This window comes from Cajanus cajan, chromosome 11 (genome assembly GCF_000230855.2).
Source record: "Cajanus cajan strain Asha chromosome 11, NIPB_CcT2T_4, whole genome shotgun sequence".
NCBI classification, from domain to species: Eukaryota; Viridiplantae; Streptophyta; class Magnoliopsida; order Fabales; family Fabaceae; genus Cajanus; species Cajanus cajan.
Window position 1 is genome coordinate 27809140 of NC_138527.1, and position 18076 is coordinate 27827215.

The 18076-nt window shown below is 25.2% G+C and overlaps 1 protein-coding gene across 1 annotated transcript; it reads right to left on the reverse strand.

Moving 5' to 3' along the window:
- Positions 1 to 3401: 3401 nt before the first annotated feature.
- Positions 3402 to 4604, reverse strand: KDR (basic helix-loop-helix (bHLH) DNA-binding superfamily protein). Its single transcript, XM_020362377.3, has 2 exons — positions 4321 to 4604; positions 3402 to 3785 (listed from the first exon to the last, which is right to left on the reverse strand). Exons 1-2 carry the CDS (start codon positions 4447 to 4449, stop codon positions 3633 to 3635), a joined length of 282 nt encoding a protein of 93 aa, XP_020217966.1. The 5' UTR covers positions 4450 to 4604; the 3' UTR covers positions 3402 to 3632.
- Positions 4605 to 18076: the final 13472 nt, after the last annotated feature.

An 18076-nucleotide genomic window follows, 5' to 3' on the forward strand; every position in this document is an offset into this window, starting at 1 on the left:
TGAGCTTGAACAGTGAATGGTTCTAACTTGGTAAATAAACCTGCACAGTTGTTAATTGAGTATTTTTTTTAAAATAATATATAGGTAAAAAATTCGTGGTATGCACTCTAATTGGTTAAGAGAGCTGTGGATATTAATTAAGAGAGAAAAGTAATATAAGACTAATTTAAAAAATAGAAAAAAAACAAATTTATTATTATCAACTAGATTAACTACTTTTCTTAATCTTGATGAATTAGGTATTTAGATCTTATATATAAGAACGAAGGTAATACTTTTTCTTTATACAAATTTTACTTAAATAATCCACCCTCTCAAAAAATACATTACTTTTCATTACAGTGGTTGAATAGTTTATGAATGAACAAATTACTAAAATATTCCTCCTTTCATTAAATGGATTTTTTAAATGCTAAAATTGCATATAAATTTTGTCATTATGAAATAAAGAGAGTACTAAACTTTTAACTTACTCCAATATTAATTACAATTTTAATTTCTTTATTTTTATCAATTTGTAATTTTGGTTCCTTTATTTAAAATAGAGATATTTAATCTCTTTATCTATAAAAATACGAAATTTTGATTTAACCATTAATTTAATATTCATCGATCATTAAAGTTTAACATTTGGTGATCTATCACTACTTGACGTGACATATAAAAATAAATTAAAAAAAAAGTTATATATAATTTTTTTATTTGTATTTATTTAAAATAGTTATCAATATTTATTTTATTAATAATCTTTTTAGCATTGTTATTTTTTTTAGTTTTTGTTTTAATTTTTAAATGTTATATCACATTACTTAAATATAAATAAATATTTAAAGTTAACAATTAACACATTTGAATTTAATAAAATAACTAAAATTTTATATTTTTAAAATTAGAAAGATGAATGTCTTTATTTTAAACAAAGATCAAAATTGTGAATTAATAAAAATAAAATACTAAAAGCCTAAAAATATTTAGAAAAGCTTGGTTAAGCATCCACAACTTTTACATTAAAAACTAATTTAATTCCTATTTTTTAAATTATGGTTGCATATTTTGGTTAGTAGTTTTCTTTTCCAGTCTCGCATTGTTTGTAACACCCGAGTTGATACCTGAGCTTTGTATGTCTTGGTGTCATTTAATAAAATTTTCTTTCTTCGATCTTTCAAAGGAAAAAGTTAAAATATATATGTCCTCATAGAACATATCAATCAGTATTTTATATTTTCTTAAATCATAATGTAATAGTATTTTCTCATAATTCATTATAAATATCTCTGACTTTTCTTTATTTGACTTTTTTCATTAGTATTTTGATTTTTATTTTTCACCTGTCCAATCAAGGCAATTTACTTTGGTGGTTCACATCATATAGCATGTGATGTCATATAATCTAAATTAATTTGCATATTTTTAAAGCATTCAAAGATGAAAACTTTATTTCCAATGACTAAGTTTAATTATATATGTGCCAACTTTTATAATCCACCTTTTATTGTCATGTACTAGCCAAAATTCAGAACAATTTAATACTACGAAAAAACACTTAATAACATAAACGCTAACGATAGTAATGTTAGTAAATTATATTTAAGTTTTAAAATATACTGATAGTAAATAAAAATGGCAAAATTTAGATGCAGTTTCATAAGTATAAGTATGATTAATGTTTTTTTTTTCTAATTAAAATTAAAATCTTATCTTAATAATATATATTTACATTTAATGAATGTATATTACTTAAATTGAAATTACATGTAAATATATCTTATGGGAGTATAACTCCAATTTTGATCAAAGAACATCATTAGAATGTCGCTTCGTAGAATGTAAAAGAGATAAATGGAGTTTAGTGTAAAATATTTAAACTTTGTTAATTAACTTTGGTTAACAAGAATATTATTAATTAGTATTTATTTAAAATTTTGCTACTTAATTGGTATAAATCAGGTGAAAATGTTATATATAAATATATTTAGAATTTAGTGACATTTACATATACTTTAAGAATGTGGAGTGTAATTAATTTACTCTATATTTATAGTGATATATTAATTAAATATTTTTAAAATAATAAATGTGACTTATTGTTAATTAATAGAATGGTTAATGCATCTACTTATATTTATAAAAGAAAAAAATTATTTAAAATTATCCCTACATGGATTCAAAGCAATTTAAGGTTGAATTAAAGAGTATAATAATTTCATAACCTAAATTTTCTTTATTTATATATATACCCCTATTTTAATTTTGTGCTGTAGAAGTAGCTTTTTGTTTTGGGGGCCGGGAGACATTGTGAAACAACCTTCCCCCACCACATATTGCATGCAAATGGTACCTGCAGGTGTGTGGGGTCGTCATATTTGTTTTCACTTTATTGCCAGATAAATTGACCAGAACAGAATCAGCTAAATTAAAATTAACTAACCTAAAAGTCCAAACCTATCAATACTAGAGATACAAAATTAATATTTGGGAACGAATATATTTTGGTTAAGTTTGGTTAACATTTATTTCCTTACATAAAATTTAAACTTCAAAATAAGAGTTTTAAAGTAAAATTAATTAATAAGTTGTTTAACAAGCTTTATTTACATTTTAACTTAAAAGAAGTAATTTTAGAAAGAGTAAGAAGAGAGAAAATTACAATAGCAATAAATAAGTAGATATTAATGAGTAATTTTTTTTGTCAAAATGAAAACAGTTTCTTTTAAAAGTTTGATAAACATTAATTAAGTAAATATTTTTTTCTAACTTGAATTTTCTATATTTGTAAAAGTCAAGATTCAAACCTGTACCACTCGATAATAAAACATTAACTTAATTAAAAGTATGATAAATTTACTGAATATTTTAATTTAAATTGATTACAAATTGATAAACATTTATTTTTATTTTCACTTCTTACACTTTCCCACTTGATAGGAGTCAAACTCAATATAGTATACCAGTGCTTGCTTTTCTTCTTTTTCTCTGGTATTTGGTAACAACACATGGATTTTGTGATTTTTTACATGTGTATATATGTAATTGTACGCTGGCAAAGATCATGGTTTGGATGATGAGTTAGTTATTTTATATTGTGGTCCTAATGCGAACATTAATATCACGGGTTGGCAAAAACAAATAACCGAAATAGTGTGGGGTATGTCACATGTTGTAGGCACTGTCAGCTTCAAGCTCGGCCCTTCAAACGGGTCCACAGAAAATCACAGAATTTCTCTCATAAGATAGATTACCAAGATTAAACCCAAGAATTGCAGCCTCCAAATTTGAAAAATGATTTGACACTATACATGTAAAATGCATTCATATCACAGCATCAAACCTATCCTTAATTTGCGAGACAAAAGTTACATACTAGTACATATGTATTTCATTTCGTACTACACTACTAGTAATTAGAACTCATCAAGATGTAGTCCATTTTATTTACAGCCATAGAAGCTGACTTGACGGCAATTAATTACTACAAAGTGGCACATAATTAAAACTAATTAACAACTAATTCACATGGTAGTCCTTTGCGTTGGTCTACAAAGTACAAACCAAACCCTACCCAGAAGAGACTGATGAAAAAGTGAGAGAGACTTGGACATGCACACGACACAGATAAACACTAGACTAGACTATTACATAAGTAAGCTCCTAATAATGGCTGCTTGAGCACTGTTGGAGTCTGTGTTAGCCAAAAGCTCCGACAATCGGTCACTTAGATCATCAACCTCTCTGTGCAAGTTTTTTATGTAGTTGCATGTCTCCTGCAACACCTTAGAAGCCGAAACCTACAATTGCCACAAATCATTACAGAATTTCAACCATGCATGATGTAACATTATACTTTTAACCCATCAGATAAAATTTTTCAAAAAAATTATTGTAAAAGTCAACAAATTTATTATATATAATAATTTATAATTAATAGAATTTTTTTTATTAAATTGTAAGACACACTTGGTTCTAGCTAGGTGTTAATTAATTAGTGTTATATAAGTAATGCAGTTTAGTGAATGGGGGCAAGAGGGGAGAATTAATATTTTTTTAATCAATAAGAATCAAACTTAATTAATAATATCAAAGGGATACAATAATTCAAGCATCAAACTTAGTATCAAAGAGTTACAATACAACAATTCATGCATTCTGTTGAACCAACTGAATTAAACTGTGGTTAAAGGGTGAAGTTGTGGTAAAGAAAAGAAGGTAGAAGGTAGAAGGTAGGTGGAATGAGTTATCTAGCAAAAATGAAGGGCATCCACAGAAAATGTACAATGTGTGTGTGTGTGCATGTGAGAGAACAAAGTTAATTAATATTAATACCTTGTCGGAACGCCTAGCGCGAAGCTCAGGGATGAGTTGTTGCAACTTGGAAACGAGATCAGTGATTTGAGCATCTGTGATCTGAGAGGAAGCAGAAGATTGTCTTGAGCGAGATCTTCTGGAAGACATTGCAAGAAAGAGAAAGAGAGAATAAGAGAGAGTGGAAGAGAGTGAGTAATGGAGGAAAGGGGAGAGGGAATATTTAAGAGGGGGAGAGGGGAGGATTAATTAAGGTTAAGACTTAGGATTGTTATTAATAAGAGGAATAGGAATGGAGAGGTACGCCATACTGTCCTTTCTGAATGTGTCCCCTAACTGTTAGACTTCAAGTGGCTTAAGCCAAATGTGCTTGTTTATCACAATGACGCGGGACCTCTCTGTGTCAGTCTCAGCACGCAACCCATGTTATCTTACTACTTCCTTGTCATTTTAATCATTCCATATACTTCATTTTCACTAATTAATCAACAAATGTTACCAATTTATTACTTTAGCTTTACCACTACTCCTTTATATATGTATGTCATAGCTTTTAACTAATAAACAAGACTACATTAAAAACAAAATGTCGCTAGCTAGTTGCTTTCCTTTCAAATATCAACGTCATTTTAACATGTTAAGATTATGCATTAATATTTTTACCAACATACTGATATGGTATAGTGAACAATTTAATAACTTCAAATTTTTTATTATCATAATATTAGTACAAACTATTTACCATCAGAAATAACGATCAATTTTTGTCGTTAACAATAAAACTACACAAAATAAATAATTTTCTCCCAACATAAAGGTCAAAATTTGAGTTTTATATAATTTGGTTAAAAAGCAAAAATTGTCATTACTTATCTCAATCAATTTTGATTAAGTACAAAATATTTAATATAATTTATCTTTTATAATCTCAAAACTATAAACAAGTTTCTGACAAAATTTATCGTCAACGATAGAAAACGAAAACAAGTAAAAGATGAAACTAGCAACAAAAATGGCCTACCTAATGGTAGAGAGGGCAAAACTTTGACAACAAAGGGATGAGGATCGAGAGCAAAGTAACGGAAGCCTGACTAAACAAGAAACAACAAAATGAGGAAAGAAAATCAAACAAAAAGAAACAAAAAATAAGGCAAAACCAAAAATGATGAACCCAGTGGATATCATCCAAAGTTGTAATAAACGATGACAGAATCACAAGAAAAGCTTAGAGCATTGTTAGCGTTGAAAGAAAAAGTTTGCAATAAGGTTAGCTACAGGTTGAGAAAATCATTTTATGGAAAACAAAAAAATATATATTATATTTTTACGTATAATAACTTTAAATGACCACTAACAAGAAATAAATATGAAACTAATTTTGCTTCGGTGTAAATTTACAATTTTATGAATTTTAAAATACAAAACATTTACTCAACCAAATTTCTCTCTATCTCTGTGTATATGAGACATTGTTTGAACGTAATATAAAAATTGTTCACACTGTAATTAAATAGTACTTATCTACATGCATCCCTATCATAGACATTAGTAATCCACCGACCATAGTAGATGTTTTACTGTATGTGTGTTGTCTTGATCCCTTTTAATTGCGTAATAGTTTTCACATGTGTGTAGAAATTGCATGCCTTGACGGCATTTAAACCTATTGTTTAATTAATTTCTTGAGAATAATTAATCACTCAGCAAAGACAAAAATTAGAAACACCAATCTAAAGTGGGGCAAGTAAATAAAGACTCTCGACCGTCTAATGTTCAGAATTTAAATTTTCGAAATATATATTTCTTGGTAATGAAAGAAAAAAAAGACAAAAATGTGAAAAATATAGAATTATAGGTGCCTAGAAGAAGAAGATTAGTGTGCACCCTTGAGCCTGGTGCAAATTAAAAGGACTTGGGAGTTGGGAGCACGAAACAAGTAGCTATGCTACCGGTTCTGGCTGCCTCTCCAGCAAGCAGTGAAGCAGTGACTTTGTTGGTTTGGCTTTTGTCTTGATTTGGAATTCTCAAAAGTTTCACTTTCACCCTTCCTCCAAATTAGAGGTGAAATTGTTGACCAAGAACCCATGATTCACGTAGTTAATATCATTACTAATTATGGGTGTTAATTCCACTGCAACTGGATACACACCATATGTATTTTTTCCAAGTGGGTACGTAGCACATTGCACCCACAATGTCACGTGTCATCTCGTTATGTCTGTCTATCTGGCATCAAAAACTGTAACATTAGCACGTCTTTTTTGTTGCTGATGCATGTATATTTAGGTAAACGACAGGTTAACTTTATCACTTTAAATATCCATGAATTAAAATCAGAGTATTCTCAATCTCATATTTATGGGTTTTCTTCTTTTGCTGTAAGTGAGAGGCGTGTACAAAGTGAAATGAAAGGTGCATTTAATTTTAAATTTAATTGGATTGGGGTAATATATAGATACATTATTCATTACTTTTCATTTTAAACAATATTTTTTTATATATTATTTTTATTTATACAAATTACAATAACCATATCAAAATTCAAATTTAGGACTCTACATATATTATTTCTAACTTTCAGTTTTAGGTCAGTTGTAGTAGTACATGTGTTTTAACAATATTTTTTAAAAAAATTTATTTGTAATTTTACAATATCATTAATCAATGATTTTGTTTGATTTAGTGAGAAAAAATAATGGAAAAAGTGAAAGCAATTAAAGATTAAAAAAATGAAATGTTTTTATTTAGATTGTATCATTGTATAAAGCAAGGGAATGAAAGAAAAGAAAATATGTATATGCATTGACATAAATGTCCTAAAAATGTATAATAAATGGTTATTTTTGACTTGTAGCCATTTAACTCTATATTGTTCTCTTTCTGTTCCAAATGAAAAGAAAGAATATTTGAATGATTTTTTTTTTTCTTTTTTCGTTTGTTTTCTTTCACACTAAACTAGTTAAATTTATTTTTGATAACTTTTCATTTCCCTCTTACCTTTTTCTTTCTTTCTTTCCAAATTAAGTCTAAATGTGAGCAAATATTTAAAAGAGAACTATAGATAAGAGAAAATATAATTAATATAAAAGATATATTAAAATATATCATAATATTTTTAATAAAATATAAGATATTATATATATATATATATATATATATATATATATATACTACAGAACACGTAGATCAACTACAAAATTATTTTAATTTAATAAAATTTAAAGTTCATAATAGTTTTATCTAACTCAGACAAATTAATAATTACAAATCACTATAGATCTTACACCATAATGCCTAAAGTTTTCTGTGAGGTTTACTTAAATATGTAAACTTGCCATAATAATTTGTATGAGTTACAGTAACTCTTATATTTTTTTTAATGAATATTTTTCTCATAAAAATTTCAGACTTAGATCCTTTAATATTTTAGCAAACTAAATTATCACAGATGTACTTATACTTTATCAAAATATTACATTAAAATCATTAACTCAAATTAATAATTGTCAATACAGCACATGTATAGTTCAATTTAATTTATTTTCACAAAATAGTATTTATTTTAGTGTAGTTTTGATATTTAGCAATTTTTTTGTTACAAAAAATGTCGTTTTTCTTACAATATTTAAATGTTCCTTTTAAAAAGATTAAAAAATTCAATAATTTTCGATTTTGACAATTCATAGTTAAATGACAAAGTTGTATTTTATTGAAATTTTTTAATTTTATTGGTCCTCTTTAAAAGTCTTTTCTTTTACAATATTACATGTCATAATTAAACCATTGGCATATACATTAATACATACTCTATACTAATTGTTATCTAAAATATATAAATATACCAACATTTTAAGGATTTATTATTATTCTTCATGTATTTTCCCTCTCATCTTATACTTCTAATTCATTTAATTATCTTTAATTTTATCCCTATTTTTTATCTTTCATTATAATATTTATCACATCTATTATTATTAATTTTTTTTCCTCATTTGTCTATTTGCTTTTACCCATATATCTCAATTTTGGAGTGTGTATGAGTGAATATTTTTTCATTTTAGTTAAATAAAATGTTAATCATAATGATTGTATATTTCTCTAATTTTTTACCCATATATTTCTCTAATTAATAAGTATGTTGGTATGTATATACAGTTGTACTAGAAAGTGCTAGGCAGGTGCAGGGCTAAGCTGCATGCAATGTTTTAGGCTGCAAATTCTTACATTACAGTTCATGAATGTGACACATTCATTCCGATTGTAAAACAAACACGATCATCACGTCGTTGTTAGTTTCTTTTGTCTCTCTCTTATCTGTTCTGAAATCTGAATATCATAACCAAAAGCTCCATTTTCTAAGAAATTCCTACAATTCTTTCTAAGTTAACCTACACGTGTTCAATGATGAAAATCTATCCAGTATCCATGCTCAACTGTGGCATAAGCGTGATGCTCTTAGCCTAGCTGGCTCTTTTACATCTTTCTCCATCAATATTATCTGTATTACTGTATATAAACAAAATTTTGATAAAATCACTGATTAATTACCAGCTGCCATGGCTGAACCATGCAGGTCTTGTTGGATTAGCTTTCAACATGTGACTCATTTATGTCCGTTTACTACAGCAAGTTGAGCCAAGTATATCCTGCATATAAATCTCAAAATGCCAAAAATATCAGAGAATGGAAAACCAAATAAGAATATACTAATAATAATATATATCAATTTAGTTTTATGGATGATTAATAATTCTTCATCTATTTTTTTAATAGTTTAAATTTTAATAGATTTATATCCTAAAAATTTATAAATTTTGAAAAGATTTTATGAATTTTTAAGATTTGAAAAAATTTCATAATTTTTGAACAAATATTTAAAGTTATCATTAATGAATGAAAAAGATAAAAGAAAATGTTAAAATTTGGATTTTAATAAAGAAAAGTAAAATCAATATAAATTTTTAGTAATGAACTTTTTATTTCTTCTTTCCAAATGGATATAAAATTTGACTTCTATCGGAGAATGCCAAACAACTATAAATGAAGTATGTTGAATTTATAATAGACAAATTTTGTAGTCATAATATAATATAATGATGAAGCTTCGTTAAATTTAAGATACTGTGTATGACTTTTAAAACATTCACAGAAAGTTGTATGAATCATTTGAATTTTGATAATCAATTTAAAGGTTTATTAATGAAATTTTTTGTGGACATATTATCACAAATATATATATATATATATATATATATATAAAGATTATTCACTTATTTTAAGAGTAAATTTATTATATTTAATTTAATAATTTATGTTCTACATTAAATTTTAGCGATAATCCAACTATTGAATTAAAAAATTTTAATGCATAGATCAAGTTTGCAAATTTTTAAAAACTTGAAAATTATTTGATACTCTATTTCATAAATTCAAAATCAACATATAAAATGTTTTATGATTACTTTTCAATTTTAATTAATAAATGAAGTATCAAATAGTTTTCAAATTTTTTTAAAATTTGTAGACTTGATCTATGTATTAAAAAATTTAAATTCAACGATTAGATTGTTAAAATTTGATGTAGAACATAAATTATTGAATATAGATCTAGATTTACTTTTAGAATAAATGGATCCCTTTTCACATACACACACATATATATATAAGGGATCAAATGATACTTGTGTAGTTCAATAATTTTATATTAAATATAAATTTATCAAATCATTGAATTATAACATTGTATTATGTCAAATTTTATTAAAATTAAATAATAATTTAAAAATAATCAAATTATTTATATTTTAGTATATTTTAAAATTTATATATTAGATCAATTTTGATTTATATGAATGAGATATAAATCATTTTTTATTAATATAAAATTTTATATATATATATATATATATAATCTCATACTAAAAAAAAATTAGTGATAAATTTTAAAAATTAATATTTAATATAAAATTATTGAATAATTTAGACCAATATTATTTAATTCCTATAAAAAGTAACATTTATATATACAAAATCTAACATTAACAAAGCTAATGGATTAATAGTTTTAAAAGAATATTCTAACAAGATATAAGGTGTTCATCTTTGACCATTTAGTTGTAAATGTATAGGATACATCTAAGTGATATATTTGTAATTTAAATAGTTCGAAATCCTTTAAAATAAAATATGATATGTAACATATATACACGTGTCATTAATTACTGTGGGTCTGTGGCCAACTTAAAATGTTTTTTATTTATTTATTGTTTTTCCTTTAATGATGTGTTGTCAATCAATCTTAGACCTCAATAAATTAATATTGTTGTCCAAGATGACCTAACATGAATCTCTTGAAACCGATGATGACTGACAAAATCAGATATTTAATTACACGTATTATTTAGAATTTTCATGGCGTGATTCTTGGCATAAAGATTATACTATATAAACACCTACAGTTTTAGCCATATGGAGAGCTACGAAATCCAAAAGTTGGTTCACATCGGCATCTTTATCTGTTAATGGAAGTAGAAAGTCATTTGCAACAGAGATATGTTGTCGACTTTGTGGATATATAAAATAAGAGTTAATCACCTATATATTGATAGTGTAAAATTTTTTATATTGGTAGTTAATTAGAGTTATTAATAATATTTTTTTATTTTAATTTAATTAAATAAGTAGATGAAAAAATACTATTAACAACTCTAATTGATTATCAATGTAAAAAAATTTTACATTTACAATATATAGGTGATTAACTCATAAAGTAATACAATTCAATTTTTTAAACGTGTTTGTAAATATATTTTTACTTTTTGTGTAAAATATGTGAATAATTAGTATTAACTAATACATTACTTTTTTATATTGAATATGTAAATGAGTATTAACCAATATATTAAATTTTGCGATGTAGAGAATAAATAGTTTATATAGTTATAATTTATAACAAATAAATCTTTTTAAATATATAAAATATTATAATTAAAGTTTGTAAAAAAATATCTTAATACTATTTTATATTTATAATAATTTATATTATAATACATAGTTATTTTCAATTATCAATAATTTAAAATATTAAAATTCAATATAAAATAAATAAAAAATAAATTAATATAGATGATAAGGAAAAAAAAAGTATTAAAACAAAAAATCAATTATAAAGAATAGTCATCGAAGATACTTCATAACTATTTTAATTTATATATATATATAAAAACATTTTTGATTTGAAAAAAACATGCTTAAAAATTTAGTTTGTTAAAATACATGTGAAAACTTAAAAATATATTAACTCGTTTTCCAATATTACATCTTTAGTTTGTTCAAAAGTACAACAATAAAGTATGATATAGTGACATATTTTAAAAAATTAATGAACAACAAATGACTTAAGTTAATGAACCTTACAAATATAGTTCCTAGACATGAGTGCCTTCAAAATGTAGGAAAGTCTTTTAAATTTCTTTAGTGTAGTACACTACTTTATATACTGAATAAACCTTAAAAAATCTTATTACTCTTAATTAACTTTATTTAAGATTTAAGAAATATGAATAAACCTTAAAAAAATAGTATTACTTCTTCATTAATCCTATCTAAGATTTAAGAGAAGTTATATAATATAATCTTGATCAATAAAATTTGTGCTATTGTAAGACATATATCATTTAAGATTATTGTAGGATTACTTAGAATGTAATTGTGCTTAAAAATGAGTAAAAAGAACTTTATTCCATATATTAATTTTATTCTAAGCATTCACAATATACACACAAACATGTATATACACATTTAGCGACTTCTAATCACCTATATGCACATGTAACATTTCTTGTGAGAATAATTATAAATATAGATCATTAAATTATATGTTATTATCAAATTTAAATATATATATATATATATATATATATATATATATATATATATATTATTTAACTTTTTCATTTGTCTGTTTATGTTTATTAAAATTTTACTATAAATTGTTTATATGTTATTACAACATTTTTTTCTTTAAAAAATATTAATATAGATAGAATAATATTTTTTATTTTAATATTATTATTTATAATCTTTTTCTCAAAATTATAGTTTCACATTCAATAAAAAAAAAAAGACATATAAAAAGTGTATATATAATTATAGAATAACTTTAATTAAAGTAATTAATGTATAAATCAATTAGTCTACAAATTCTTAAAAAACTTAAAAATAAAACTATATGATACTTCATTATATAAATTCAGATCAATGTATAAAATGTTTTTATGATTATCTATTAATTTAAATTAATGAAATGAAATATCGAATAATTTTTAATATTTTTTTTAAGTTAGAGAAATTGATATATATATATATATATATATATATATATATATTAAAAAAATTTAATTTAATGATTTAATAGTTATAATTTGATGTAAAATATAAATTACAGAGTAAAATAATTATACCAAAATTTACTTTTAAAATATGAGTTATTATTTTTAATTTTTGATGTGTCAATTTCCCTAGTGCAAACTAGAAGGTAAAATATCCGAACCAAAAAGAAACTAATAAATTGTGGATTGAATTGGGGGGCAAGGGGTGTGATATCCCTATACTATTCTCAACTTGAAATCAAAGTCACTTCCATTAGGTTTGACCAAAATCTGGGTCATTAAATAATCCAACAACGAAAGATACCAAATATCCCTCATGCTTCATCACATGCATGTCACGAGCATTGTACCCACTATATCAAATACGTATGGGACCGAAAGAGTTCAGTTCATACCCTCAAAATAAAAGGGACAAAGAGCCCTACCCTTGAGGAACAAAACCAGATAATTAATATTGTTTATTCAACATGACTTTCAAACAATTACATCAGCTGAAAACAACAGGGCACGTATCATTGTCTCTCATCATGGGAGGCTTTCCTCTTACCAAAGCCATGCACCTAGTTTATAGGCTGCATTAATTTTGCATGTAAATCTTTTATTGCTTAATTAAGATTACTATCTGCTTGTGTTTATGATATATTTGTCCTTAATCGAATTTTGACAATCAGAAGGCCTGTACTTTCTTGCACTTCCATTGAAGTATGCATTCCTTGCCTTTCAATTTCCTTTTCTTTTTTCCTACACATTTACTTGCCCCACCATGTATGCGGCTTTCTTTAACAATATCATAACTTTGAAAATGGAAAGAATGGTATTTAATTAAGGATTCAAAAAGAAAGAAGAAGAAACTTAATACACAAATTAATATTTAAGAGTGTCTTTATACAAGTTTGGTTGTGATTCTATAACCGTTGTTAATTTAAAAAGTTTTTACATAATACAGTATTTAAAAACTAATAATTAAATATTAATTTACATTCACAAAATATAATTTTTATTAACCAATAATTTTTACACAATTTGGCACATGCTTTAAGAGATCAATGGTAGTAATACAAATTGCTATATTAAATAAAAAGAGTACATGTTAATGTTATTATTTATAATAAACACTGGTCACACTTCTTTTTCAATATTTTTGAAATAATATTCCGTATAATTAATATTTTGTTTATCACTGACAGAAAGATGATCTAAATTTTTAGTGGGTGAAGTTAACCCTTAAATATTAACTAATTTTATTACTTTTTCATTTAATCCATATTCTATCTTAAATAATTATGTTTTATTTTTTATGTAATGTACGTAGGAAAAAAATATACATTAATATTTTTTCATTAAAATAGCAGAACTAATCGTTACCGAATAATTACAGCTTTCATTCTAATTAACAACCCAAATTTCATATTGATTATTAGTTCATGAGAATTCACAATTTAGTTTTCCAGCAGTGCAAATTAATATATTTTTTTCTCTCTGTCTTGGAAATAAACTGCAGCACATACTTTCGAAGAATGATTGTGGAGCATACATAGTCTTATGGAATTAAAGAGAGAATAATAAATATCATAAATATATATAAAAAAATTAATAAATATCATATAAAATTCTGCATAAAAACAATGTGACCTATTAACATATAACTTTACTATATGAAAATGTATTTTCTTTTAAAATTATACATATGAAAATCTTGTATGGTAAGCATGCAGTGTTGAGTCATTGATTAATTGTCAGAAAATTAAGAATCTCCATCTAGTGGGTCATCTTAATACCTAAAAGTTTGGCCAACTTGCAAATATAGAATATCTCATCCTTTCAAAATTCAGCAGGCTATGCATGGATAGCTGGAGATGAGCTACTTGCCCTTGCAACTATAGTACGATCCACGTGATTCCTTGGAATCTTACAAAACAAAGGACACTATCTTCAACCAGCTATAGAAATGATAATATTAGATTAATTGTAGCATATATTTTTTGTTTTATAAATATAATCTATGTAAAATTAATTTGTATTTGTAAAGTATGATTTTCGTTGACAAATTATTATTTTAACATTGACATGAATAATCTTGAGAGCATCAGATCAAATCTGATATAATTTAATCTCAAGATATTTCTCTCATATTTTAATTCACATGTGTTATATATTTTAATACCCCATTGGTACGTATAACAATATTGGAACACCATGTAATCAAATTGTTCAGCAAATGATCAGTGAATACCAATGAAAACTTCCTTTTAATTAGCCATTTGATTTGGGATGATACACTTGGTTTCCCCTTCAATGCGTGCGGCTTTCTAAGAAGCAAGTTGACCACAATGTTTAAGGTTTCTACAACTCAAGATACCACTGCAAATGAAACCAAAGCTAGCTGGTAAATAATTTAATGATAATTATTAAATTATCAATGTTTGTTCATGGAAATGACTTCAGATATGGAGTATTTCTTGCACTCTCTTAATTTATTTTGCATATAAAAAATTAATGATAATCATTGGAACAATTATAAAAAAAAGGGTGCTTAATATGGCCATGATGACATTACTTTTTTAGTTTTTTATAAGCCGAAAGCAACGAAATGCTCCAACTCATAACTAGAGATGCTCTGTTTTTATAATAACACTGCAATATAATTTGTTGGGCTAATGCGGCACTTATCTGAAAAAGAATGTAGAGATATGTTTATTTCAGATAAAAACCATGAGCAAGACCTAACTTTACTATGGTTTGCAATTGTACTAAATCAAAAGACTCATACTTAAAGATAATTCCATCACAATTCAACAAATTAAAGAAACCATGTTGGCTTATGTTGTAAGAGAAGCTTTGATTGTTTAATGAGTCCTAACATCATAGAAAGAATCCCAAGTTGCTAGAGATTTCTAGTCAAATTCCAAGTTGTAAAAGAGGCTTTGGATTTAAAAATTTACAATGATTCCTACTGATCAACTAGATTTGAATGTTTTATGTGAAAATCGATTAAAAGACTCGTAATATTAGGATGAAATTAAAAGACTCACATGATTCATTTCTGAAATAGATTATATATTCTATTAGAAATATTCTTAGAAAAAAAATGAAAAATAATATTGTTTTGCGACTTTATCCAAATAAACAAATTTCAATATACTTAAGGTATAAGTCGATATTTGGTTTTAACTCCAAAATTTACACAACAATGTATTTGAATTTAAGCACTCGAGGATAAAACATATTAAAATCTCACGAAATGTCCATGAGAATGCAAGGTAATAGAAGAAGAATATAAAGGAAAGTGTCAGAAATTGATAAATAATTTACGTTTGTTTCGTAAATTGTAAGTAGCGACATATTTTGCATGAATTTTTTTTCTTATTAATAGATTTTGAAAAGGGACATCGACAACCCACTTTTCATTTCGTAGTTGTTCACATGTCTTAAAACATTTTCAACACCACCACAACGTACACTATCGTTTTAACAAATATGAATAAAGAATTTCAACAATAAAACAAACTTGGCAAATTATAATTATATCCCCATCATTATATATTACGGATAATTCATAGATGGACATGCTAATTTTGTTGACATGTAAATTTATTACAGATGTTATTATTTCATTGGGTGATGTTAAACGAACATTAGAGCATCTCCGGTGGGTTGCTTATAAGTAACCTCCTGTGCCACATCACTACCAAATCAGTTCTGACCTACTTTATGAGTTGTTTAAATTTTAGCAGAGTTGCTAAACAACTCAACTCTGCTAAAATTTAAGCAACCCATAAAATAAGGTAGAATTGATGTGACAGTGATGTAGCACAGGGAGTTGCTTATAAGCAACTCTCATTGCAGATGCTCTTAATGCTTTCTAAACCATGCGCCATAACAAAGACCATTTTTTTTTCTTGTTTCAAGACTCACTAAAGGATAATAAAGTCTTCAGTTTACAATTTTCTAACATCAAATATGTCAATCATAACACAATTATTATTGTTTAAAGTGTTAGTAGGATAATAAAAAATGACATTCATATTTCATTATTTTTATATATACCTACAGTACGTGAGACCGTTTTTATAGAACTGATGTAAAAAGTTGATTGTTTCTACATCAGATCTAGAATCCATTAATAAATGGACAAATTTATATATAAGTAAGGGTAATAATCAATGTAGAAATAGAACACTTTTTATATTAGTTAATGCAATAATTAATGTAGAAAAAAAAAAATATATATATATATATATATATCAGTTATTATTTTAATTGACATAGAAAATGATATTTTTTAATGTTATTTAGTGCATTAGTAGAAAAAAAAACTTTTAAAATTGATTATTTTTAATTTTTAAAATCAGTTCCTTAACCGATTTTAAAAGTTAATTTTTAAAGTTGGTTGTTTTATAACCGATCTTAAAAGTCTTGGTTTTGTAAAAATTAAATTGGAAGGGATCGTTCCAAAATTAGAATAACTTGTTAAAAAAGCCTAAAACTATAATTTTAAATCCAATTTTTGCACTAGTGGTAGATGAAACTTAGACACAACACTATGAGCTTTGTTAATGTTATTTTTTAATTAAAATTAAAATTTTAACTCGATAATATACATAATAAAGGGCTACATTAAATATAATACATAATATCTTGATAAAATTCTAATTTTAATTAGAAAACAGCGTAAATAATACCTATAGTATTATATCTAAGTTTTATGTTTGGTAAAATATCAAACTGTAGCCCAATAGATTTAATCATTTTAAAATATTAACTAATTCTATGTTTCATCAATAAATAATAAAAAATGCATTAAAATAAAATTACATGATATATAATAATCCTTCTGATCAATTCTGAACTACTTGAAACACATTTAAGTTCCTATGTACATATAAATTTCATCAATAACTAATTACTAAAATGACTTATACTAAAATAACGTGAAAACAATTTTAAGCCAATGAATAATAACCTATGGTGTATTCCTAGTCTATAAAAGAAAAAACAGAGAAAACTTTGCCTACTCAGCAAATTTCTTGAGTGAATTTCCTGCAAGGAAATAGAATCACACAACATATTGTTCCTAGGACAAATAAACGGGAGTTACCGATGAAACCTACAATGGAAATCATCAAATAGTGACAATTAAGAATTAATTATTAATTAATGGACTAAATTTATTAATCACAAATTTTTTTATTAAACCATAGTATAAGCTAATTAAGCTTAGTATATAGGCCAAATTTTATTAGTCATAATAAATTTTATTAACCCGTATACATAGGCCAAGTTTTATTAAAATTATTATATATAGCTAATTAAGGTTAATATCATAAGGGTGACACCACTTGTTAAATCTCTTTGTTCTTACTAGTTAGGACTTGGGATCGAATCCC

Bases quoted from the DNA above. Each gene is read 5' to 3' on its own strand.
- KDR (XM_020362377.3), bottom strand. From the start codon at position 4,449: ATGTCTTCCAGAAGATCTCGCTCAAGACAATCTTCTGCTTCCTCTCAG. The intron at 3,786-4,320 runs GTATTAATATTA...TGGCAATTGTAG, and splicing joins GCGCTAGGCGTTCCGACAAG to GTTTCGGCTTCTAAGGTGTT.